This window comes from Barbatula barbatula, assembly GCF_947034865.1.
Source record: "Barbatula barbatula genome assembly, chromosome: 22".
Taxonomy (NCBI): Eukaryota; Metazoa; Chordata; class Actinopteri; order Cypriniformes; family Nemacheilidae; genus Barbatula; species Barbatula barbatula.
Window position 1 is genome coordinate 3,591,607 of NC_136785.1, and position 26,511 is coordinate 3,618,117.

General features: G+C 37.2%; 1 protein-coding gene across 4 annotated transcripts in view; it reads right to left on the reverse strand.

Annotated features, from left to right (window-relative positions):
* The window catches only part of nedd4l (NEDD4 like E3 ubiquitin protein ligase), a 55,028-nt gene extending 34,057 nt beyond the window's left edge, over nucleotides 1-20,971 (reverse strand). For 3 of the 4 annotated variants that reach the window (XM_079487117.1, XM_079487116.1, XM_079487115.1), the window contains exons 1-5: nucleotides 20,606-20,969; nucleotides 11,903-11,976; nucleotides 5,348-5,429; nucleotides 2,492-2,530; nucleotides 1,722-1,775 (exon numbers count right to left, since the gene is read on the reverse strand). In XM_079487117.1, the coding sequence (XP_079343243.1) occupies nucleotides 1,722-1,775; nucleotides 2,492-2,530; nucleotides 5,348-5,429; nucleotides 11,903-11,976; nucleotides 20,606-20,650 (294 nt within the window). In that variant the 5' untranslated portion in view covers nucleotides 20,651-20,969. Of the gene's footprint in view, nucleotides 1-1,721; nucleotides 1,776-2,491; nucleotides 2,531-5,347; nucleotides 5,430-11,902; nucleotides 11,977-20,605 lie in introns of all 4 variants that reach the window. The other variant, XM_079487118.1, reaches the window with a different exon arrangement.
* Between the last annotated feature and the right edge of the window lie 5,540 nt (nucleotides 20,972-26,511).

The window sequence follows — 26,511 nt, forward strand, 5'->3', positions numbered from 1 at the left end:
TCAGTGTCCAGTCAGAGGTACAATCCATGCTCTCGCTCAGTCATATAAGGAAGTCGCTCATGTTCTGTTGAGCTGTGCATTGAAACGTTGCCAAAATCCATAACACGGGAGAAGCAGCAAACCTATTCCCTACGGGAACTCATGCACAAATACACACACACACACACACACACTCACAGAACACATCCATCGCAGATTTATTTAAGTTACTGCATTTCTTGAGAACTGCAAACTGTGATCACCGATATCAACTGACAGCTGAGCTTCAAAACACACCTAAAGTCAACATAAAATGGCATTCAAGACATTCTGCTTCCAGAGTGAAACATGAAATTTAAATAAAAAATTAATATAACAGGACATGATTTTGACATTATACTATACAATATAGTTCATTTGATTATCAACAATTGACTAGGATCTTTAAAAGTGGGTCTTTTCTGCCAGAATAAAGATTTATTATGAAAACATTATCCAATAGGCTGCAGCATCACTGAATGAGCGAAGCTGTTTCAGTGAGTCATTACGTTTTGATTAAAAGACTATTTGTAAAAGAAATATAATGGACGATATAGTTAAGACAGTAAGAAATGCAAGACAGAGAGGTACTAGAAATGAGCTGATAAAGAAAAAGCCAAGAGAACCTTGTGCCTCACTATTGTCATGTCTATTTAAAACATACAATTTCAGGTTACTTCACGAGTCAAATGAGGTCAATCTGCCACTCGCAAAATCGTACCCGATTGCTTAAATAATACATTATTATTCATAAGCTTGTGAAATGGAGTAAAGTAAGGAGACAGATTTTTTATGCACTTGGTCGAATCACAACAACGGATTCTTTACCACTCACATTAGTTACATTACAGAAGAGCTTCTTTTATTACAATAAAAATATATCTTTCAAGATCGAACAATTCACTCTGAAATATATCTCAACGACAGTCTGGGCCGCAAAAACAAATAACAACAAAATAACTTTTCAGCAGTCAAATTTAAAGGAACATTGGTGTAAGGTGCAAGCTATTCTTGAATACGCCCGAATAAAAACTGGCGTTTCGGAGAAATCACTTTGTTCCAAAACCTAGTCAGCTGTCTAGGTAAAGAGCTTAAAGGAATCAGGCTATTTTCAGGTTTTCTATTCGGAAGAATTCAGCCCAATAGAAATTGGACCACCAGAAAGCACGCAAGATCTGTTCCATAATCTAATGAGCTGTCTACATAGACACGATCTTTTTAAGCGCACTCCCTACTCCTACATATGACAAAAAAAACACAGTGCATTCTGGGATATCATTTTTTGTGAACTAAATGTGACTAAAAAGCTTTCAAAAAATGTGCCCAAGATGGAAAACAAGTCAAGTTCATTTTGAGTATAAATGCACTTCCGTCACCTATTGGACTTTTATATATTTAATAGAACGCTAACATGGAATTTTATCATAATAAATTGTGAATTGAATCTTCTGTGCAAAAGGAATATCTGTGCTATACGCAAACACGTATGTAGAGACCGAACCATGAGTGAGGTTTTGTCTTGACGGGCAGCTGTACTTGTAAGCAACAGCCGGCTCAATAGACTTTAGACAGAGCTATCAGGCACAATATCATGCAGATCGAACTGCTTGCAAAATCTTTCCCAGTTCTTTTAAGAGAAATGAGACGGACGAGCTAGAATGCAGATTGACACGTGCTTCTGTTAGGTGGAAGGAGATTCTTACCAAGCGGTTTTCGTCAAACACCTCGAAAAGAAGCCTGTGGTTTTGCGGGCAGACCTGCAGACATGACAAAATAGAAAGTTACAATGCATATTGCTGCAGAAGTACCTTAAAAGGCCAATACAATTCGGTTAATTAACCAAAACTAGAAACGGCTGATAAACAAAAACATTAAAACTAATAAACAAGAATGCGCCCATTCACGGTCACACGCAAGCTACCAAGCGCTCGCAGCAGGCACTTGCCATTTGCAATATAAAACCATTTTACTGCAGGAGATGTTTCTGAGAATCGGGTGCCAAACTGGCTGTGGCTTGAGAGCGAGCGAATGCAGTGAAATTAACATGGGGTTCATTACCTGGGCTTAGAATAGCACAAATAAATCACATCCGTGTGAATAAAGTGGAGAACACACTTTATAACCGTTTTACGTTTGAGCAACAAAACAACCACTGCTGTCGTGCAACATTACATGCACCCATAACAGATTGCAGAGGTTATTAGAAGTGAAGACGGTGGGGATGTATGACGAAGCACTGTATGATAACAGATTTAAACGTTGTAATATTTTATAAAGTGCTGGCTTTCAAAAGGACTGGACGGAGTTACATATAAATAATATGTTGGGAAGAACCAAAGCAGAGACTTCCTGCATTTCCAGCATCCATATTCAGATGGCATTAAAAACCTTTTAGTTTTCACAGCGGGGGAATTTACGAATGATATGAGCCAGGTTTGGCTCGTGTCCATGAGAAAGGGAAAAATAAACTTACTCTGAAATAGAATTCCTCGTTCCATTTGGGATTGAGAGTCTGAAATGAAAGAAAACACATTTATGCGTTTCAAAATCCATCCCAGACACACAAAACATAGACACATTTGGAATGAGGACCTTTTATTAACCTCACACAAGTGAGTCCTGGAATCCGCTAACACTACAGAACCCTGATATTCTTTTTAGAAAACTGTTGATTTGTGCAAAACGTACAAAATGGAGAATGTGAATAAGAGCCGTTCATTCAAGTATTCCAACCACAAAAGAGACTAGTATGCTGTTCCCTCAATGAGATTTATAACAAAGAAAATATAGCACAGGATCTGCCGGGTATTATTAACTCTACTTGAATCGAACTTTATATGCTAACAGACACAGAAAGACAAATACAGGAGGCAGTGAAAGAAAAAGTCCGGACAGCGAGTGCAGTAGCCCTTGACTCTATTGATCCTGCTAAGTGATAGAAGAACTTAATCATTAAGTCAACATGACTGTTTGGCTGACAGTTTAATTTAAGTGTCCACAGAGTATAACCTTAATTGATTTAACTTGTGTGGCGAGCGGGGCGGGACGAGAGCCGTGAAGGAACGGCGCGAGCATCAGCTGCATGTGCACTGGTCTCGCATCTTTCAGCTCCGGAAGCATAAGAGAGGAGCGACAACAGGGAAGGGCGAGAGAGGACCAGGCCTGTATTGAGTTTGTGTGGCCGACAGTCGACCGTATGGGAGATGCCGGCATTTTACTTTTGTTTTGTTGTTAGTTTATTTTATTAAAAGTTGTTTTAGGTTCGCCGGTTCACGACTCCTTCCTTCCTTGTCTTGAACTTTGCTACACTTTATGTAGAAAATGTAGAAATATGCAGTGGGTCCAAAAGTCTTACACCGTGACTACACCGGATGCGACCGTCGCAACATGACAAAATACATTAGAGACGCATTGGTACGAACACTGGGGGAGTGTATCGAGCACAGATATACTACATCATACGTCCAACTCGTTTTTTGACTAGTTGACCATGAAAAGCATGAGAAGATAGCATGTTCAATATTGTAAAGAAGTCAGAATGCATGACACACCGTTGCATCACCACTTTAATAACAAGCAGGTTGACATTTCTGTCGCGTCAGGATTAGTCACGGTGTAAAACAGCTTGTGAAAATATCTCTACTTTCATTTTTCTATTGTGGGTGTTTGCAAAAGATTAAGATCAATTAAAAAAACATTTGGGACCCTTACGGACACTTGTGCAATTGCCGAAATGAAACTCATGCATGAAACCATAAGCATGATATAAACGTATGTTTAGTGCAATGATGTTCGCACACGCAGGCACATGGGATGCTGTAAATACTTCAGATTTATTAGTCTGTGAACCATGTGCCAAAACTTGTAAAAATACCTTAGTTATTGAAATCACACCCAGGTGTAAATGACATACACAGGAAGAACACAAAATAACAACTGATAGGGGCTGAGATGATCTCAAATGAGCCCAGCATAGATGGGAACTACTATAATCTTGTTTAAAGAAGCTGCCTTATAAAATGCCAATTCTGCTACTTTAAAGAAGCTTAAGCTTTTTTGTTTAATTTTCTTTATGTCGCATCAATTCTCATCGTCACATTATTGTTTTGATGGGTTTTGTATTATTCTACAATCAAATCAAATATTCATAATGATTTAAGTAGCGATCCTACGCCGTACATTTAACCGCACCAATCTCCATTAACATCCATAACAGCAACAGCCTCCATAACCTGAAAAAAGGCATTGCATCAAACCAAGTACATAGAACTGGACTATATATCAAAATATGCTAATATAAATGTCACAATGGGCCTACACTTAAGAAAACCTATGAAAACATCTGTCTCTTTGACGCTCTATATATTGTGATTTCTTGCAGGCTGTGGAGTCTTCAGAATGTTTTATATCAAAGCAGGACTTCTTAAGCATCCCTCAACACAGAGAACTGAGCAATGAGGCTTATGTTGCACACAGCAGTGCATTGTCAGCTTTTAATATCCTGAAGAGTCTGCTGTCACAGCACTGGAGGTTCAGAGCCTTTAAAGCTTTACCCATTACGCACTCAATGGATCTCAATGACTCAAAGGCTGACTGCCCTGGCATATATTATTTATTTTCTTTAGATCTTAGGGTAAAATATGACCCGGGCATGTTCTCTTGAGACCCACCCGTGGAACAGGTAGAATCCCTTTAAACGTGCCTCTCTGGTAAAGGAGATATATTTCGATACCTAGTTTGCTCATATTTAAACAGTCTTGGATTCATATGATTGACACAACTGTTTTATATTATTCAAGACCTAATATATCGCTTCAAAGCCCATGCAGTGCACCACAGATCTATGGAACAATGCCTCCTAGTGGCTTAAGAAACCTTAAGAATAACCATTTAAAGTGATAGTTCTGACAAAAGGGTGAGTAAATGATGACAGAATTTTCATTTTGGGTGACCTATCACTTTAGCCCAAACCTTAAAGGAATTGTTCACTTTCAACATACATTTTCATGATAATTTGCTCACCCCTGTTGTCATCAAAGATGTTTAAGTATTTTTTTCTTTAGTTGAAAAGAAATTAAGTTTTTGATGAAAACATTCCAGGATTATTCTCCATATAGTGGACTTCAATGGACTCCAAACGGTTGAAGGTCAAAATAACAGTTTCGATGCAGCTTCAAAGGGCTTTAAACGATACCAGACGATGAATAAGGGTCTTATCTAGCAAAATCCTTAATACCTTAAGTATTCAGACAATTTAAACCCTATCATTGCCCCAAAATAATACCTTAAGAGTGTTATAAACAAGCCTTTAAATAAGAATCAGTCTTACCTTTTTGATGGTTTTCGTCTGAACTAAGCCAAGCTCACGGTTCTCATCAGCAACATAAAGTGACAGCTTGACGTAAGGGTCACTAAAGAGAGACAAGGAGACAAATAATAAATCAATTCATCACCTATTTATCATTTTATTTTAACACTGACCTAATGGAATTTTTCCATGTTTCCATTTCATATAAGCATCATTCAGTATGTTTCTTTCATGGGAACCGGCTGTACATACCGCATGTGGAGCTCAGGTTTTGCTATCCTTGTTTGGTCCCCACAAGGGCAGACAAACAGGACCAATAACATAGAGATTTATCTAATTGGTTTAAATGACGTGAACTTGAAGTTGTAAAAACAGCCAGGAAATGAGGGGAAGACAAAGAAAGGAAGCCGTTAATGGTTTTAAAGAAATTTCACAGGCCAAGACACTTATCTTGACAATTTTGTGTTGCCTTGAACAGTTTATTTATAGTAGACACATTCTTATTTATAGATGGTTAGACGGTTTCATCGGCCGCACACACTAGGCCCGAAGTTTACTTCCGCTCTGCGCATGGTTATCGGTCTGGCTAGTAGCTAGTAAGTAATATAACAATTTATTTTATATTTGATGTATATGAAAAGTTAATTGTATATTAAATGTATTAAATTAAATGAAAACTACACAACAGTTATTGATTCCTTGCTGAGGTCTACCGGAGGTTAAGTTTGAGCCACATACATTAACATTTGTTTAAATTGATTCCAATAGATTAAACCTTTTTTTATGTATTTCTCACATAAAAACCACGCGATTGCATTCAGGTTACAGCATAAAGACACATGAGGATTGTCACGTGATACACTGTCACTCTTAATGGAATCTTGACTAAATTTACTCAAAACAAAAGCTCAAACGGAAAATCCTAAGTGTGTTTTCCAAAAATAGCATGTTTGGAAACTGCTGATTTGCCTGAATCAGCTTTACTCTCTCCGTAAGGGTCAAGTGATGTTTATGCTTGTTTACAATACTTACAGACACCCCCGTCCCACCTAAACAATTCTGAATGAGTTCAACATATTCTCACATTTACAGACAACAAAACTACCTGCTGGGCTAAAAATGCTAGACCTCCACATAACCTGTTTTTATGGTAAAAAACAATTTGCACACTATGCGAAGTCAGCATAACTGGGAATAATGTGTTCAATAGCATACAGTATTATTTGCTTTTTAAATATTCCAGTGATACTGAATTCTGCCACATAACTATAAATGTAATTTCACAAACAAATGTTTCACACTTCATATACAAGTACCATATTTGTAAAATATAAAAAGCATATTTGTGTGAACAGAAGTAAAGGGCCGGTTTCACATACAGGGCGGTTTCACTTAAATGTTAGAGAATGTTAAAATATATCAGTGTGATTGTTTCGTGTCAAGATGCACACCAGTTGGTTTTCGTAAAGTATGTTTTTAAAAACAACTTCAAAATCCTGATTTAACTAAGGTTTAGTCCTGGTTTAAGCCAATCCTTAGAATGTCCGGGAAACCGCACCTCAAGGTTTGAGCCATTGTTATGGCCCCCTGATGGGGCAAGAGTAACATGTACCTGCTGTGGTATCATTCTCCAGCATTGGAGAAACCCCAGACATAAATTCACAGAGCCATTATCACCGCCTAAAAGGCCACAGAGCCGCTCAGGTGTCACACGGCGATCACACAGAATGTGCTCTGTTGAAAACGCGAGGTTTAATATTGCTAGTTAACCACTGAAACAGCGGTCCTGTCAGTCAAATTCTGTCACCACGTCGCAAGGCCCGCCTCTCCTTTTATTTAAAACTAGCATGATGTTGAGTGCTTTTCTGCTCAGAGTTTAGTTTTTTTCACCAAAAACGTGAGACGCATCAGGCAGCAAGAACACGAGGTGCCAGGCGCAAAAAAGCAGCGCGCAAAATGCTACCTGCCAGGAAAACAATTCAAAAGAGGCTCGTCTTGCAGCAAAATACGTGTTCTGTCTGATCGGGCCCTAACACTGCACACCGTTACTATAGAGATGAGCGACTATGTCAGGGGGAGTTGGTTCAGTGCTCCATTGTGTGCAATGAGCAGACCCTACAGAGGAAAGAAAGGGAATTTCACAACAAAAGGGGATTTCTGAGATGGACCATACAATGATACAGCCTTCAGCTCAAAGCTGCAAAGTCAGGTAAACTATAGGTTATCAGGATTACAGACTTCACGGTCGATAAAGATGCAGTTTGTCTGCCATAAAGACATTTTCAAGGACTTTCAAAGCTGATAGAAATCTGCTGTCAAATGACAATACAGCTAGAGGTCCTAGTAAAATTGGCTCGCTTGCACTTTAAATTCTATGTAGTTAAAACAACAGATCACTAAAATGACCAGGGAATTGCTGAAACAGACATGGGACAAAATAAGCCTAAATAAAACTAGAAAGCCAAAACCAACTGAATGTTGTGGGTTTCACAACAACAACAAAAAGTTTAATGCAACACAAATAAATTAACTCAAACTTTATTTTATAAATAAAATAAAACGATAGCAAACAGTGCGAAAATCCTAGCTTAAGGATATGTTTTCATGTCAGTTTTCAACTTGTACCTTGCATAAATGGTTATTTCCAATGAATGATACAAAGTTTATATAAATATTGGTGTGTACGGGTATTGACTATAACTGTGATTATTAATAAATGTGATAATTTTGTGTTAATAATACGCACATTCATATATCATAAATAGCCCAGCATTGACACTTTAACAGAGTGATGGTCTTGCACCTGTTTAACATTTTGCCTTAAGAGACACATGGTTATAAAAAGTCTCTTTCTTTCTACACTTGTATTTTGAAAGAAAGAAAAACAAACACACAATTTAACAAATTAAACTTTTTTTGTTCATACTCATACTCTTTTCTGGCCTATTGCACATAAAACGCTCGCATTCTGACACTCTCGCATTCACACATCATCTCCAAATGAAAATACTTCACTTCCAGAACAGGAAATTCACACTTGTCTGTAGCACTCGCTGCCAAAATAACTTACAGAAACATGCTTTATATCAGGCTTAAATCGGCCAGAGGCAGGATGTCGTGTGCCTTCCCTTTTCGCTCTTTCTTTAAAAAAGCAGATTTTCCCATAATCTACAAGGGGGCTCACTAAAAACACTATGCTGCCTGTAGAGTTAAAGACTTCCAGAAATCAAGTCAATAAAGTCCAGTGCATTTAAAAGAAGTGTGTGAACATGCTATTGACCGACAACCATTTCTCTTTCACTAATTTATAAACCTGTCACAGTTCAAAACAACACAAAGAAGGGTCATCTCAGGCCAAAAATGTCAAATTAGGGAGATGAGATGTCGGGCGTATACATTGTGGGTGAGGTAGTGTCAAACTCTCTTTATTTTCTCTTTTCAGACTTCTGTGATGGTGCCACATGGCATTCTTTTGCACAGCTGTATTCCCTTTACAATTAGCAAATATGCCACATGTTCCTCATAAACCGAACATGCCAGATGCAAAGCAGACAGAGATAAAGTGGAAAAAAGTACTAAATTGCAAGACTTGTCTTTTACCATCCGTTGAAAACGACAAGCAAAACAATAGATTTGAGGCCGGTAAATGTGTGTCTACAGCCAGCAGGATGCTGTACTTACTGCCATGCATGGGATACCCACATTCATGCTGACAGGTGAGCACCTCACGCTCACGCACACACACAATGGGACACTGTGATCGGAGCAGACAAGCCTGATGGAGTCAGCACAGTTACAACAGAAGGAACAGTGACGTCTACGCCACAGGACAGACACAAAGACAGGCAGAGATGAAAGAGAGCTACTACACAAGCAGAAAGCATTTATTGGCTTCTAGTCTTCCTTAAAAGCTGCAACGTTGAGTAATACTGTAACCATGTATCATACTCTGGGTTGGGGATGTAAACAAACCCATAATACTAATCATTTATGATACAGGGAGAATGAGATGTCAAACAAGAGATGTCACGATATCAGGTTCTTTTTAACTTCGCGGTTATAGTGACCAAATGATGCTTCATGTTAAATATGTTTTCTCTTTTTTTGGGCCAACAAATTACAATTAAAATTCAAGTGTAAAGATTAGAGAGACAGTCTGTCATCATTACGGTTATTAGTGCAAAACTTGAAACGGTGTTGAATTATTTACACTATTATCAAGTGTACAATTAACACCGTATCTATAATCATTGCTTTTGATATCACTATTATTGCCATTACCGGTATATCGTGTCACCCCTACTTCAAACCAAGCATGCTTTTACTTTTCTGAGCAATTTTACCTAAAAACTATCGCTGATGGATGACTTGATAATCAGACTAAAATGAATCCCTCGCATCATAAGAGGGAAGCCGACTAGAGACAAGAATACAGAAGTAGGGCTTGTGTGATTTGGGCCAGCACCTCGTAGATTCCACCTACCCAGGCCCTAACAACCACTTACACAAAGCAATGGCCTGGCAGTCACCCAGAATAGCATTAAGTCTTGGCATTGAGTTTAGCTCAGTTTCATCCCTCACAGTTTCTTCGGAACAAGAACAAGAAATTTTGTATTTTTACTGACAGGGGTTAACCAATGCCAAGTTACAACAGTGTTACTGTCTTAACAATAACTGTAGCAACTAGGAATGCAGAATAATACTGAAGAATATTGCAATCACTTGCCTAAAATAATATACATGCAATACAATACTTCAAGTAAAGAAACATGAACTATACTTATACTATATTTATACCATGGATGCATCGATATGTAAATTTGTAAACTTAAACTTAATATTAATATAACATTTTCTGAGACTGAAACAAAAGGTGGACAACTGCTTTTATTTGAAAACATTAACCGCAGAAAACAAGGTAACCGTTGGTTGTCTTTCCCCCCTGAAAATCATGTACAAAGCCTACTTTATACTAGTTAAACATTCTTTAACTTTGAAACTTTTCTGATATGTTTATTTAAAAACAAATGATAGATTTTCTTCCAGAGCAACGAGACGAAGAGGTCCCAAAGCATTCAGACGGCAATTGGCTTTAAACAATATGCTTTTGTTCCTTTCATTACAATAATAGACATTGGCCAATATTGTATTATCGATCGATAACATTAAAATGACCATTTACCCGCCAATACCGATATGGCTGATAACTTATCGTGCATCCCTAATTTATACTGTATAACATAACTATTGCAGTATGCATATTGTGAGATATTGTGTAGCCCTAGTAGCAAATATAGCATGACGTTTTGACAAAATATAAACTTATTGCCTTGTTGTATTGTGGGTAAACTACAAAAAAATCAGTCAATCATTTTAAATATTACACAAAAAAAGGCAAATTAGTGAATATGCTATTCTGTCCGTAGCTCATTCAGGGGACTTGGGCGGTTAGTAGAAAGGCAGGAAACGTAATGCTCAGTTAAGCAGGGAAAACCAATACAGAGCCATTACAGAGAGTAACTGGCAACAGCTGATAAGGCCGTATTTATCTAAGATGGGTATAATCATTACACATTCCAAACAGCCAAACTCAAGACACCTCCACTTTGAAGTTGAAGTTCAATCTCTCAGGACTAGGTGTCAATAGTTAAGCTTTAAATGGTTTCGTATCAAAGGTTAATTTACCTGTCGGGAGCCCCTTACAAGATGCAGATGTGACTTAACACATTTACAAGCCCCCTCAGTCACAAGATTACTTATTCGTCTAAGTGATTTATTAAACTGTGCAGTATAGAGATTTACAATTATTCATTTGGCAGATGCCTTTATCAAAAGCGACTTATACAGAATAGTGGTCTATTAGTTTTGAAATGGCCGATATGGATAATAGGAAAGTAATGTGGCCATTTTTTAAGGAACAAAGTGCTTCTATGTTATATCAAATATCTTTTTAAATAAATCCGTCCTAATACAAAATGTCAGATTATGTGAAGTACTATAAAAGAGTCTGGCAGGCCAGTCTTTTTCTGCCTTTATGCACACACTGTTTATTAGCAACATGTAATTTAAAGAGTTTGATCAACGACATTACAGACAAAAGGCACTGTTAGTCTTTTCAAATAATATGTAAAACTTTAAAGAGCCTTAACTGCAAATGCATATTTATGCAAACATCTCTAAATCCCCTCTGGCGTCAACAGATTTAGTGCATGAAAGATTTGCATGACGGACATTTTTGCCACTTGGTGCCCTCACTGACCTTTGACTTTTAGACTTGAAAACGTCAAAGTTAAACAAATAAAACATGCAACATTGCACAAAAAAATACATCAGCAAAGAATTTGCCTTTGTTCCGCTTTCCTGTGGCAGACACATCATTTGTTTGGATAAGTCTATTGTCTAAATCGAGAATAAGTGCGGACCCCAGAGTTCAGCCTATAGTTAGCCCAGCATTCAACTAAAGAAAGAAACATACATGTAGACACATACAGTACATTAACTTATAAATGAAGATACCGATTGGACAGGTGCTGTACAGCACCATCTCTCTGGAAACCTCCTGTAGTTCTTCCTTACCTGGCACCGATGATGTCCTTCTTCGCCAGATCCATGCCAGCAATGACCTTGACACGAAGAACGCGAGATTCATTCTGCAAAACACAATACACACACAAACACACCATTATGAATAAATCCATGGAATAACCATCTCGTTGCCTAAATTTAAGATCCTGAGCATCCTGATTTTAACCTCACTTCACTTTATCCGTCCACAAGCAGAAAGCTTTTGTGTTCATTACTGGAACTCTTCCAATGTTATAGTAGCATCTAAGACAAAGTTGGGACTTCACCATAACCTTAAATCAATCCATTTTTTTATCTTGGGGTGAATAATGTGATTTAAATTAGATATCAGTTCCTAACTAGTGGGTTGTAATCCAAAAATGAATTGCAGGTTTGTTTTGATAAGGTCTCAGAAAGGAAGCGGAAAATAAAGAGCAAAACGCAAATAGTTAAATGCAAGCAACCATATAAATGTGCATAACAAAATAAACTTGCTCATCAACTTGTAAACTGGTTTGTAATCTTTTGTTGTTGATGCCAAAAAACATGTCAAATCTAATTATTATAACAACATATCATTCTATAGAAATTTGATGTCAATACAATCCAAACTACATTAATGCAATGAGAATATGGTTTGAACAATAAAGACTTTTGAAAGATAAACTACTCTTGTTCTATTGTATCCTTACTTCGTCTCCAATACAAACTCTGGCACCGAAAATTAAAGCCCTTGAGAAACACACATATTAAAGTTTTTGCACTCTTTGTTTGGCAACCCATAAATAAACTTTCCAGCAGATACGAACATTTCCCACTCCCACTCTGTACAAGCGCTTCACACCAACAAAATCACCAATTTCACACTCAAAAGTGATTCATTCCCTTCACTATTGCACAATGAACATATCATTCACCCTCTCTGCATTTACATGGAACTATTCCAGAAATGACCCACTGCTGAGGGCGTCAAGAGGGTGAGAAAGGCCCTCTTACACCACTTTTATCCACTTCTGCTTCCTGCGTGTCTGAAATTCCTCTTCTATATTTGTCTGCGATTCTGCATAACTGGCAGACGCAAGAAAACAGCAAACCCGTCTGAATTCATTCTGTTTCTGACCTGATTATTTCAGTACAACGTGAGCTCGGGTGAGGTGAGAATTAAGTAGAGTATCAGGTGGGCCTCGCCGATGGATGCTTTTTTAATAAGATATGCAAACAATAAGGAGATTCCGTGTGGAAAGCAACTATTCTGAATATAGGAAATTAAAATACACAACACGTCATGGTTAGACGAGTGTGTTAAGAAAAGCAATAAGTTGCATTTGAAGGCAAAACTCTGCCTTCGCCCCACAATCCTTCATCTCTGCCAAGAAGTTTATCTGTTCTCATCATAATCAAAACATGTTATGACACACCTTTAAAAAATACACCCAGTTAAAACTCAAAGAACAGCAGAAACTCCATTCACTCCTGTGAGAAATAATGTAACCGGTACAGTAACATCCCTTGTTCTCCCAACAACATCCACATTGATACTATGCGGAAACTTAGTTGTATAGGTGTACCACAGTTACATTCAGAACCAATGAAATCCGCTGAAATAATTGAAGGTCTGTTAACACCAGGGATTATAGGTATAAAGTTATAAAATGTGGATTTAAGAGAAAAGATGTGCCCACACCATGGCAATCCAGAGGGGCGATAATATTGGCCGATTTTATTTCAGTGGATGAACAATAAAACATAGACCGCAATAAAAATCCAAATTTGGAGGGCTTGTTCGTTTAATATGTGAAACGACAGCGAGGATGAGCTTATAAAAACTGCATCATCTTCCGTTGGTGTGGATCTTTGTGTGAATGTAAATCTTCCTATAGCCTTGCGCACTCCTGATCATTCTTCATGTATTTTCAATAAAAATCATAGAGTAATGTCGATTAACCGCATCCAAAATACATTTTTGTGTTTACATAATACATGTCTGTTTACTGAGCATAACAAATGCACATACATGCATACTGTATATATAAAATGTATGAACCATTTAGGGAAATATATATATAAAAAATATAAATATATCCTAAATATAGACTATAAACATGTTTGTGTATGTTTTAGTGTTTATAAGTACAAAATTCATATGCACAGTACACAGACATATATTTTGTACACAAACCTTCATTCTGGATGTGACAGCCCTAATAAAACAAAACAATACTAATTCAATCAAAACGAAACCTAACAGAGTCCACTAACAGAGATGATAATAATTCATCAGTAATGCTAATGGAGACCAGGGCCTGTGTTAAGGGTGCAGAAGAGGACTCGACTATTTGTAAAAGGACATGCATTGCTAACCTTTTAATGGCTGTATGACTGTTAATGTGTGCAATTAAAATCTCAATCAAAATGATCAGACAAAAAGCCAAAAAAAGATTAAAAAGATTTTAATGGAATGGTTATCTCATGCGATCCCAATTTCCAAATGTATGACTCATAGTATAGGGATCTTTTTTAGTCACAACGTAAAGTATATATCTAAATAATCCAAATGACATCAGTGGGTATATTATAATTTAGAAAAAAGGAAGAGATAAAACTGAGATGGCATGACGGTAAGTGATGAATTTTCATTTTTGGGTTACTTGGGTTACCACTAGGTTACAACGCTCCCAACAAACTGTTTACTGTAAACATCAGCAAAAGGACTCATCCAATCAAAATCACGTGTTTTGTGTACTATGTCAACAAAGGGGATACCAGCTGCGTTCATATACTCTATTTATAAACTCAAATGGCTTTTCTGCAACCCTATTAACATGCTTGACTGGTATAATATGAAGTCTCAGAGCAACAGGGCTTACACATAAAATGGAAGGAAAGTATTACTCAGGTTGTGGCCGTCAGGCTGGATAATTAGGATTAACATCGGCTCTGACCGGCTTCCTGCGAACGCCCAGCGATTAGTTCCGTGACAGGTTTGGTATTTCAAAGTCATACATCATCGTGTTAACTCTGAATTGTGAAACCATGCTTTGCCAGGGTCTCTGAAGTGGAGGTCAATTTCAATTTCCAGCAACAAGATATCCACTTTCATTTGATTTAAAGGTCCAGTATGAAATGTAGCAGCATCCAGCAGAGAGGTTTCGAATTCCAACCAACGGTTCACTCCACCCCTCCAGCCTCCCTTTCAAAACACTACGGTGGCTGAAACAGGACTAAGATGTCGTCACGTTTTCGCTTCTTTGCTGAAGGAGATAACATATAGGGATACCGTAAGAACAACATGGTGAACCATGCAAGGGGACCGACGGTGTATGTAGATAGAAATAGCTCATTCTAAGGTACCCCGCTTCCTTATGTAAGGTCTTTATATGCCTCTCAAGACATAGTTATGCATATTACATGGCATTTCTGTCAACAGATCCTCCAAAGAATTACACGTTGGACCTTTAAAATAACAGCGCAAAACAGTAACGCATCTCTGGATCAAAAATATATGGGCAGGTTCCATTTCAAAAAATTCATTAACTATTAATATTAAAATTTCATTTTACATTTACAATATAATAATTACAATAGGCGAAAGTGTTTGTGATTCGTTAAAATACCAATAAACGCGTTATTTTTACCCTCAAATTTAATATTTGCAAACATAGTAGCATAAACAACAACGGAACATGAGTCACACATCATGTGCGGCAAGCAAATAACCAAGACAAAATAGGTGTAATAAAATATAAAACAATAATATTATATAAAAATATGTAAGTAAATAAATAATTTAAATACATTTGATTATAATTAATCATTGCAACACCCATATAAAAAAAATGATTCCTCATTTGTACAAAGGTAGTATGACATAACATACGGTCAGATCCTCCAATGAATGTGATTCAAAAGTGCTCAAATCCAATTCGAAGCAGCAGCCTCTCGCTGCACGTCAATGCGCTGGGGTAATTTCCAATGCACATCTCACGTTACACGCTCATCGTTTTTAACCTGGCTAAACACAAAGCATTTGTATTGATTTATCCAAGCAACCGTTAGCAGTTACATCATTTGAATGCTAAACAAACTGCTTTTCATGAGCTCAGAGGATGCATTTCCATACCGGTTTCCTTTATGACATATGGCACCCGGTTTCAACAGAGCAACAGACTCCATTTAGTGCGTCTATGTCATCATGTTCACCTTGCACTGCAATATCTTTTAGTGTCCCTTAAGGAAAGTTAAATTACACTGCAACCAACAGGAAGTGAAACAGCACAAAGAGGCGACTGTGAAATGAACATTCTGCCCAGCAGGCCATTAACAATAGCGATCGCAACATCTGATCATCATTCAAGATGTTCAGCAATCATATCCAAGTACATTTAAATGAGTGCCGTTTGCAAAGTCAATAACACTATTACTGGGCCCAATTTTAACAATCTAAGTGCATGGTCTTAAGCACAGCGCAGGTAAACTCAGGGCGTGTCTGAATCCACTCTTGCTAGTTTAACAATGGGAAAACTGTCGGTCTAAACAGGCTGTCCCGATTCTGTTAATGAGTAAAGGGTGTTTTTTCGGGCGTAACTTGCAGCAAACCAATCAAAGTCTCTCATTCCCTTTAAGTGCCTTTCCAGAGAGGAAACGCATCTGCCCGTGCGTTAGGTTAAAGCATGCAAGCAAACCATCTACAGGAATTTTATCTTTATGTAAACAATAATAATCTTTTACATTGTAATCCATTTATTTTTTATATTAGGCATGTTTGTGTAAGCAAGTGAATGCATTTGCTATTTAAACAACACGTCACAGGAAAGGAAAACGAGAACTGCGTCAGGCTGAAACTAGCAAAAACACCTGCGCCTTGCGCCAGGTGTACGATAGGACCCTAAGTACCGGTTGCGCTACGGATGCTGGTCGTCGATAACTTAGTTGTTCAACTCTTTATCATGACTCCATTTCAAGGGAATGCAGACCCTAAATCAACCTCAAGTAACTGATCTTCTAACACAAGTTTCAAGTTCAATCTCAGGAATGAGTAAACCATTAGATTATCTCGAAGCACGGTGCCATTAAACAGCAAACTTCCTCCCAGGTTGATTCATAGAGGCCGTCCTTGTGTGCTGTAAAACAAGAAGCAAGAGTTGGGGGGCACGGGCAGCCCACATCGTGCACGTAGTGCAAATTCTGAATTTCCCTTTAACACCACTGTAGCGTCACAACCTGTGCCAAAGAGGTGCCACATTCCCAAAGATCACGAACAAAGCGTGTCTGTTTTGTGCATGGTTGAACAGATAAAAACAAACTGATACAATCTTAAATCAAAACGTGAACGTAAAATGCTACGCTGGCTAACGATGCTCAAGGCTCTAAAGAGGAATTCCAAAATTGGAGTACTAGCACACCACATGAGCAAGCAAATGCTTTCAACAACTTCATTCACTTCTGAGGGATTGTTCACCCAAAATTGACAATTCTTTCGTTATTTATTCACCCTCATATCGAGACAAAACTGTGTGACTCCAGAACACAAAAATATTTTGAAGAATGTTGGTAACCAAGCATCATTGACTTACATTGCACAAACACAGAAGACATTGTTTCACAGAAGAGTCATACACAGGTATTGATTATTGAATGACACTAGGGTGTAGACAGAAACTGTATTAACAAAAACAACAAGATATTACATATTATAGTAAAGCGATCCAGACACTGGACGAAAAGTATATAAAGGTGTGTGTGCTGAATTTCGCTTCAGGTATAAGTACAGTAATTAATCCTATCTATTGAAGAATGTATAGAGGTATGATTGAAACTGGCATTGCAGGTTAATGCGATTGTCTACACCCTGCTTATTAATGTTTGAAACTTTAAGAGAAAGTCTAAAAGCAAATACTGTTATATTTGTGATGGTACATTTTGCCTGAAATATTTTTTTTATATATAAAAATACAGTCGGTACCTCAACAAGGAATGTTAGCCTAATGGATGATTAGGCTGTAACTAAAGTTCATGTATTTTTATGAATATGAAGTTTATATTTAATGAAGACGCGACAGTGTGTGGCTGTATCACATTCCACACTCATGAGATTGGGTGTGAGCGCGTAATCGAGTAAGCATTTGCATGCCTTTTGCGTTCAAAAAACTGACCGATACAAATCTACCTAATGGCCAAATGAGAAAGAACTGAGAAAGAGATAAATTAACATTAATGCCAGGTATGCAGCGTCACAGTTATTGATATAGGACAACATTTTATGTTGTTGTGTTATGGCTGATGACTGAGTTGCAAACCTAAAGCGCTGAAAAAGCTTATGTGAATTGGAACAATACAAGGCAATAAACAAACATACCAACAAGTTAAAACGGACATTAATTTATTGTGTATCTAATCCTACAGTATATCTGTGATAACCGTATAGATGTAAACATAGAAAACTGAATTTCAAGGTCTAGTTTAAAGGTCCAATGTATGAAATTTAGCACCATCTAGTGGTGCAGTCGCAAATTTCAACCAACAGCTCACTCAACGAACCCTTTCGAAGCACTACGGTGACTGACACAGGACTAAGATGTCGTCACGTTTGCGCTTCTTCGCCGAATGAGATAACGTATTTATGAAACACGCTCTGTAGAAACAACATGGCTTATTACATGCAAAGGGACCCACGGCCTATGTAGACAGAAATAGCTCATTCTTAGGTAATAAACACATTTAATCTCTATAGATTTAATGGTTGTAATGGAAATTGTATTAGTTTTAATTGAAACTATAATTGTGTCTACTGGTATGTGTGATGGATTCTATTGCTGGAATGCTAAAAAATACCCCAGGTGGAATTTGAGCTCTATTTTCATTTGACGGTTTTTAGTTGAAAGGTATTGCAATATATTGCATTGCATTATTCATCGTTTTGAAAAATATTTAATATATTTAATTGTAACTTATCTATCATGATGTTTTTCAAGACATAGACGGTTATTGGTTAGTAATAGACTGTTGTTAAGGGAGATATTGTCAGTCCTGGTACCGACAGTGACATGGGAACCGAGGACTACAATGGTGCAAAAACATCCTCAGGAAAGAAATAGAGAACCAAGTGATGGGGTCCCAAAAGACTTAAGAAAATGTTGTGTGGTACACAGGGCCGCTGACAGCGCTGGCTCCCGGCCAACTTGATAGATGCTCAAAGAATACTAATGAATTGAGCTATTTAAAAGCGATGTGTGCCGTCTGTGTCTGGTGTGTATGGGTTCTGTGTCTTGGGACAGGGTGACAATACGACATTGGAATTTTGGAGGGAAATTAAATGTGAAAAACAACATTCAAATAAAAATGTCTTACCTTGAAAAGACTATTAGTCTAATCTGTATAGTTGTACATTTTGGTGCCACCACTTTTGATAATCTACCAAGGGTGCACAGCTATGGGATTAAGACAAATGTCAGCCTATTAATAACTAGAACATGATATGATGAATATTCTTTTGAAGTATAAACTTCTGGGCAGATTGTCATAAGCTTTCCTCAAGGAAAATGTCCTAAAGTTAATCTTGGAATGTCAAGTACTTTTCTTGACGTATAACATTGACACGCACGTTAAACATATCAAGACGCTTTTCAAAAACACAAATGATTAATTATCTGTTGTTCATACATTTCGTTTAAGTGCTTCAGTGCCTTTCACGTAAGAGCTTGAAAAGCATTGCATGCCAAGCCACATCCCACTACAGTTGAAACTGCTATTAAGCCAGTTGATTCGGCCGCCATAAATACGTCCAAAATATTGCCAACTTGTACTTTGAACATGACTCAGGTCTCTCCTTTGGATCACGGCCACTAAAATACACTTACGCCGTTGACATTATTTTCCTTCAACATCATCACCAACAGCATTAAAGAATCGAAATACGGAGGAGGTAAAACACATAGGACCAAAAGGTATTATTATAGCTCTAGCTGAACCTGGGTCAAGCACCTGTTTTCAAAGGTGGTTCCCGTGATCTCATGGCAGTTGATGTGAATTTGCTGTGAATACACAAGGGTCCTGTTATGATAAACAACATGGTGTTGTGGTTGCTAAACGATCCGTTAAACGGTTCTGTAACATATCTAAACGTCCTTATTATAACCAAGCACTTGAATGATCTTCCCCTTATGTTGGATTTATCCCACGTGTCTGGTAAAGACAAAATCTGAAAAACGATTGCTTTGTTGTCACTAAATAAAGTTCAGTTTCTATTATAGTATGCAGTAGTTATATATATATAAGTTATTATATATAATAGAGACACGAATGAATCAGTCAATTCTAGTGCCAATAGCATCTCACTTGTGAGTGCAGAATGGGACACCCAACATGTTCCAGGTGACCTGTCAATCATAAATCAGCAGATATAGACTAACATCACTTGCATCTTAACTCTTATCTGACAGTAATAGACAGACAGTAAACCTGTAGTTGTGGCACCTTTACACCCCCTAAAACTGCCAATCCAACACCGTTATAAGACAATGCGGGATGCCAGGACGAGTATTTAAAACCCACAGATCTACTAAGGTCTGCTTATCATAATGTAGGCTACTCAATACACAATGGCAACCTCACAAAAATAAAACCATGTTATTAAATATGATAAACATACAATCTGCTGGGAGGCATGCATGGTTCCTAATCTAAACACAGCATGTACCGAAAAAAAAAGACACTTACTTCATCTTCTGAGAGTCCATAAATCGGTTCGTAATTCGTAGCCATAAAGCCAAATGGCAATTTAACACACACATACGCAAAACGCACACACACACTCGTGTAAAAGCTGGAACAATAGCAAAGTGTGTCGTCTCCCAGCCTCCTGCGAGTACAAGTTGATCCTGTTCACCGAAGTATGTGGCCAAAAAATGATTATCCTTTTAGACCATATCGCGAGAGGATGAACAAGAGATGTGCGTCCTCCCGTTTAATCTCATTTAACGGCTCAAAGTCGTTGAATACGCGCGTAATATCCCCAACAATATGATTCCCGTCAAGAGCAACGCGAATCATTCACTTCCTCTCAGGATCCGAAACACTCCCCGCGGAAATGAGTGACAGCTCGTTTGTCCAATCAGAGAGCAGTCTGGCACTCCCGGAATGTCAAAACACCCAATCTGTGCGGTTTAAAGACCGGGAGAAGCTATTGCACCTTTTGGAGTAATCAGGGATGGGTGGTTTCCTGGATCCAAATCTATGCAACATTAGGAGCTTGACATCTTTTTATGTTTGCACATCTCTGTATGTTTAAACGTAATGTGATACGTTGATAATGTAGGTTAAGAATCGATCTTAATTCCTGTAAAACGCTATTTGAGTCTTGAACTTGATAACGGGACCCCTGAAGCGGTACTGCAGCACCCCCTACTGCTTTCGATCGGTGCTGTTTTAAAAGTCTGTTAGTCGTTTTGTTCTGTTCTTGGCTTTTCAGAGGAAACACTTGTTTGCCGATTGGTGGTCAACAGACTGATTTGAATGTATATTTAGTTAGAAATAGTTGTGTAAAGAGACCGCAAACCCCCCTTGCTGAATGAACGACAAAAATACAAGCCAAACCAATCCCATAATGCACCCCAATAGTTTTAAACCGCGATTCCGGTTTAGCAAATTTACTAAACTTCGGATGTTTTTCTTGCTTACAGAAAATTGAAAAGAGTTATTGAATCATAGATCCTGGAAGTCAACCACTGCGTGGTAGGACAAGTGCCCTTGTCAAACACGTCAAAACACGCCTCTTGGCAATTGGCATGCAGGTTGCATCGTTTTAAGTGAATAACCTTTATGTTACAGTTCAATATACTTTCCACTAAATAAACCATCAATAATATATTAAACATAGATTTGGAAATAAATAGAGTAGTATGTTAGTTAAAATAATACACATAAAGAATGTACACTTTTCAAATATTAAGATGCACTTGACATGAATGTATGATGTAATATATTTTCGTTTTCATAACGGATATGTTCATTTGTATGCAAATAATGACTCTTTAACTACTATAGCACAAAATGCTAGATACAAGACATACAAAACACACCAGACTGATGTATTTACCTTAAAAATGTACATTTTTTGTCATGTATCAATCAGATAGTGTTTTCAAATGTAATTCTCACAATGATTGATGTTTTGAATACGCTTAAGATACATTCTCTATAATATTGCTTTAAGTGTATGCATTTGTACATACAGGACATGTTTCCGTGTGTTGTGCACACTGTGCCCCCTTAAAAGAGGTGTATGACGCCCTGAACTACAGTGATGAGGCATTGTAGCTCTGCTGGGTAAATTACTCCAAAAAAGTAATTCATTACTAGTTACTAATTACACATTAAATAGTTTAGTCCTAATAAGATTACTGTAAAAATTACTCTATGCAATTGAATTACTTTCTTTATCAACCTTCATTATTTAAGTGATTTAAAGATAGACATTAAAGAGCTATTTTAATTAATTCAAACAAGTAATTTGAAACTACATAAAGTATTTACATTAACCAACCGAAGTATTATAAACGTGAGGACACATCAAAGCATTTTAGAGTTAGACTTTGAATTTTAATGTCAATTCTGTATTTAGTTCACTTACATCAGAGGTCACTGTGTGTATATCACCGAAAAAATAAGAGTAATCCATTACTTTACTTTTTTAAGGGGAAAGTAATTTAATCACAGGTATGACTTTGTAACTGGTTACACCCAACACTGTGCATTACACATCATTTGCATCAACCTTCATGGCTTTAGTAAATAAAACCTGGTTTTAGAAATTAGTTTGTCATAGGCCTACTATAACAGTATTTATATTCGTTGTTATTGTGCTAATCGGCATACATTTTTATTCCAAATGAACGCCCTCTATAGATGGCTTGAATGGGTATCCAAAAACACATCTATCTTCTCTTTTAGTGTAGTCAAGTAGTGTTCAACCAATAGCAAAGAAACGTCACTAAAATAAACCGGAAGTCCAAGAATCCTAAAGTTACGAGCCACAAAATCATCATGATGAGGACCTGAGAAACCACACCAGGATGTAAGCAATGACTAAACCAGACTTAAACAACATCATTGTGATAGGGGAAGTTCATTTACTTCCAGCATATTTGTGTTCTTTCTTTATCTCACAGAGCAGAGAAATTAGTTGCTTAATAACAGGATTTGAAGTAACAGTGTGTGTAATTTCATATAATTGTGGCAAAACAAACAGTGAGTCACAATCTCCAACCACATTCAATTGTGTCAGGTTATTTAATGTGATGACATTCTGGGATTTTCCAGATTGGTTTTTTGTTATGTTAAGGTTTTATGGTTTGCCACAAGACAAAATGTTTTCAGTCTAAATTAATTTCGTCAATTCTGGCCACAGTTTTCTGCAGTGCAGTGCACCTTTTCATATTTTTTCTATAAAGTATTCCACATGTGTTAGCATTGCATAGGTCATGGATAAGGTACTGACACAAAATGTAGTAAAATGTGAATCCAGTTCCGTGAAGCATCCGCCAAATGCATAAATGTACATTAGTTAGGCTCGTTTTTAAGTGAATTTAGAAAAATAACTGTAATTTATGACCACTAAATCGCTCAATATAAAAATGTTATTTGTCAAAGTTTTACCAGCAGGTGTCCTCATGTTGCCACTAAAAACATCCCGTGACCCAGTTTAGTCTCATATTCATTAATGCTTTAACCAGGGCTTTACTTAGCTGTGGCTGAATGTCAGATCATACAGTAGATCAATTTTAATCTCATGTGATATCAATGAAATCATATATCTGCTTAATCTGCAGACACATTAAATAAATCACCCAAAATGTTCATTCTAAAATGTGTGATTTTTTTTCTATGGAACACAAAATGAGATGTTAAGCTTAGTATACATATGGCCGAATTGGGTGAACTAACCTATTAAGACGTAAGATTTTTCAATTTGGGTTTTTTAATGACTATACGTAGGCGTTTGAGAATGTTGTAACTATGTGACAGTTTAAACCGTAGTAACAGCCGTGCGTAATCTCTCGTCAACGTCAAGATACTGATTCCTCATAATGTAATGGATTATTTAGGCTTGTTGATTTAGGTGACCCTTTGACACCATGTCAATATTAGACCAAGCTGAAACGCCATTCTTTTCCTTAATAACAATTGTCATGTTTTTCAAAATCCTTAGTTCCAGATGGTGGAATTACATAATGCTAAAACACATCCAGCGAGTTGTAGGAGGGAGTACAAGATCGCCTCTGCATTTTCCCTCCCCACCCCTGTGGAAGTGCTGTTTACTGAAGGTTTTCAGGTCAGAAGTCTCACCAGGTGTACTGGGTTGGGAAGCTCCAGAGAGGCATGCATGTTGGGAGAGGAGCGCATTTCATATTTGTTTTATACACTCAGTTATGTTAAGCTCTTTGTCGCAGGCCCGCACAAACCAAAGCCTGACCCCTGTCATGAATAATCCAAAAGCATAAGGGTCAAGGTTCATTGCTAGGGTGATATGCTAATGGTTTGGATTTAATACTTTGGGTTTTCCCACAATGTAAAAAACTGAATTTTACTGTTTTGTTTTTACAGATTTGTTTACGTATAATGTAAAAAATGTGTTATATGTCCCACATCCCTAACTACGCCCCTAAAGCAATGCATACTAAAATGTACGAATGTTATCATACAAATTCATATGAATTAGTCAAAATTAGCCACTTCGTAAAATAGTTATATTTTTGCAGTGAGATTGTGTTTGTTATACTATGCAGGAGAAAATACTGTGTCATTTGCAGAACTAGAAAATCATATTATTGAAAATGCAGACATACCTGTAAATAGTTTTCAAAGGATATTCAAGCCAAACACGGCCAATTGAAATACAGTCTAACAAATGGTTTTGTTCTGGTACTGTAATGAAATGTCTTAGTGTTATTGAGTCAAAAAAGTGAACCTGAAACAACAGGAACATCAGCTTGTTTGAAGACAGAACAGTGGAGGGTTTTTATTATGATGGAAGACAACAGTGTCACACAGTAATGTTGCATTCGTTCAGTGTTGAACAGCTGGTGTGATCCTGATATGAAGTTAACCCTCTCTGGTCATAATGACAGCTCAATCTCAAAGATTAGTAGAGCAGATCTGAACAGAGACAGGGAGGGAATTGAGGCTGTGTAAAAGACACAAGAGTGTGCTTTAAGCATGCTTTAAGAATAAAAAACACACAAGCAGTCCTCTTTCTGTCGTCCATCATTCATCAGACTTTTTCTTATCTATATGTCTTGTCATACAGTACAAGCATGGGTAGCCTATATGTGCCTGTGCATGCATGCATATGTGTGTTTGTTAGTGCGTGTCTATTATAACATAGCACTAAAAACCTTAATCCTTTAGCAAATGGTTGTCTAAAAAAACAAATCTTCCTGTGAGTGTACATAGCATTCACTGGTCATGTGAAGAAACTTCTGACCTTTACACCAATAAAAATGCAGCTTCACTTTATGACTGTACTTTATGCCTTTATTTAATGGCTCATGAATATGTTTTCAGAGCTCCTTTCATCTACCCATGTACTGACCAATCTTTCAGCTGACCAAATAAATATTAATCGTCAGAGGTCATTCAGAGGGGTTTTTTGTACCTTTGTGAAGTGCATATCCTCCAAGGCGAATCACTGACCTTGTTTGATCTTTGATTTAAGACTTCCTTCTGGGCTAAATGTTTTGGCGCATGGGGCTGAATCATGCCACTTGACCATAGGCCATGGAAACTTTCATATGTTAGTTAAAGAGGTAAAGGGTAAAGAAATGTAGGTGCTTTGAGTCAGTGCTTTTGACTTAAATACAGTTGTCTTTCTTTCTCTAAGCGAGATGTCTCTCTGTTTATATTCTTTATTGAGAAAAGTCAATTTTTGACACGTTGTGCTTAATTTTTTTAGAAAATCAATACTATGAAATCATTCAATTGTATCATAAATCCACAGAATTCATGAAGGCTAGATATATTTGGAGTTCATATAATAGTCGATGTAATAATTCTAATGGCTTGCTTTTTACTGTTAATTTCACTGCTTCGCTTTACAATTTAAATTCAGCATGTTCTCTTATCCACTCGTACAGTACAATACGAATACTCTAAACCACAGAAATTGTACTATTATCTCAGCCTAATGGATGCAGTTTTGATTTACAAAGAATACAACTCTTTCAGATTACACTCTTTAGATTACATTCCTTTTGTGAAATGGAATTGCTCACGAATCACTGCGCTCTGCGAATATTTCTGTGCATGTCTAGCTTTACAGCTATTACTGTAGGTTAATAAATTAAATGTAAATATATTTGGACCTACTACAAAATTGGTATAACAACGATAAAGGTCGAATTGTAATGTGTGCAGAAAGCTGTGATTCATCCTGCAACTTGATGTTGCTTGAGCTTGATTTAATGTACATATTATTATTATCCATTTTTAAGCATTAGACTGGTTGTGCCTTTTTATCAGCTTGAAGCATTTTTTTCATCTTTTAAGTGCTTAGCATGTCTCTTCTTCCTATTCAATTAATGGCTGTACGACTGAATGTAGATTTTTTTCATGCAATTATAAGCTAT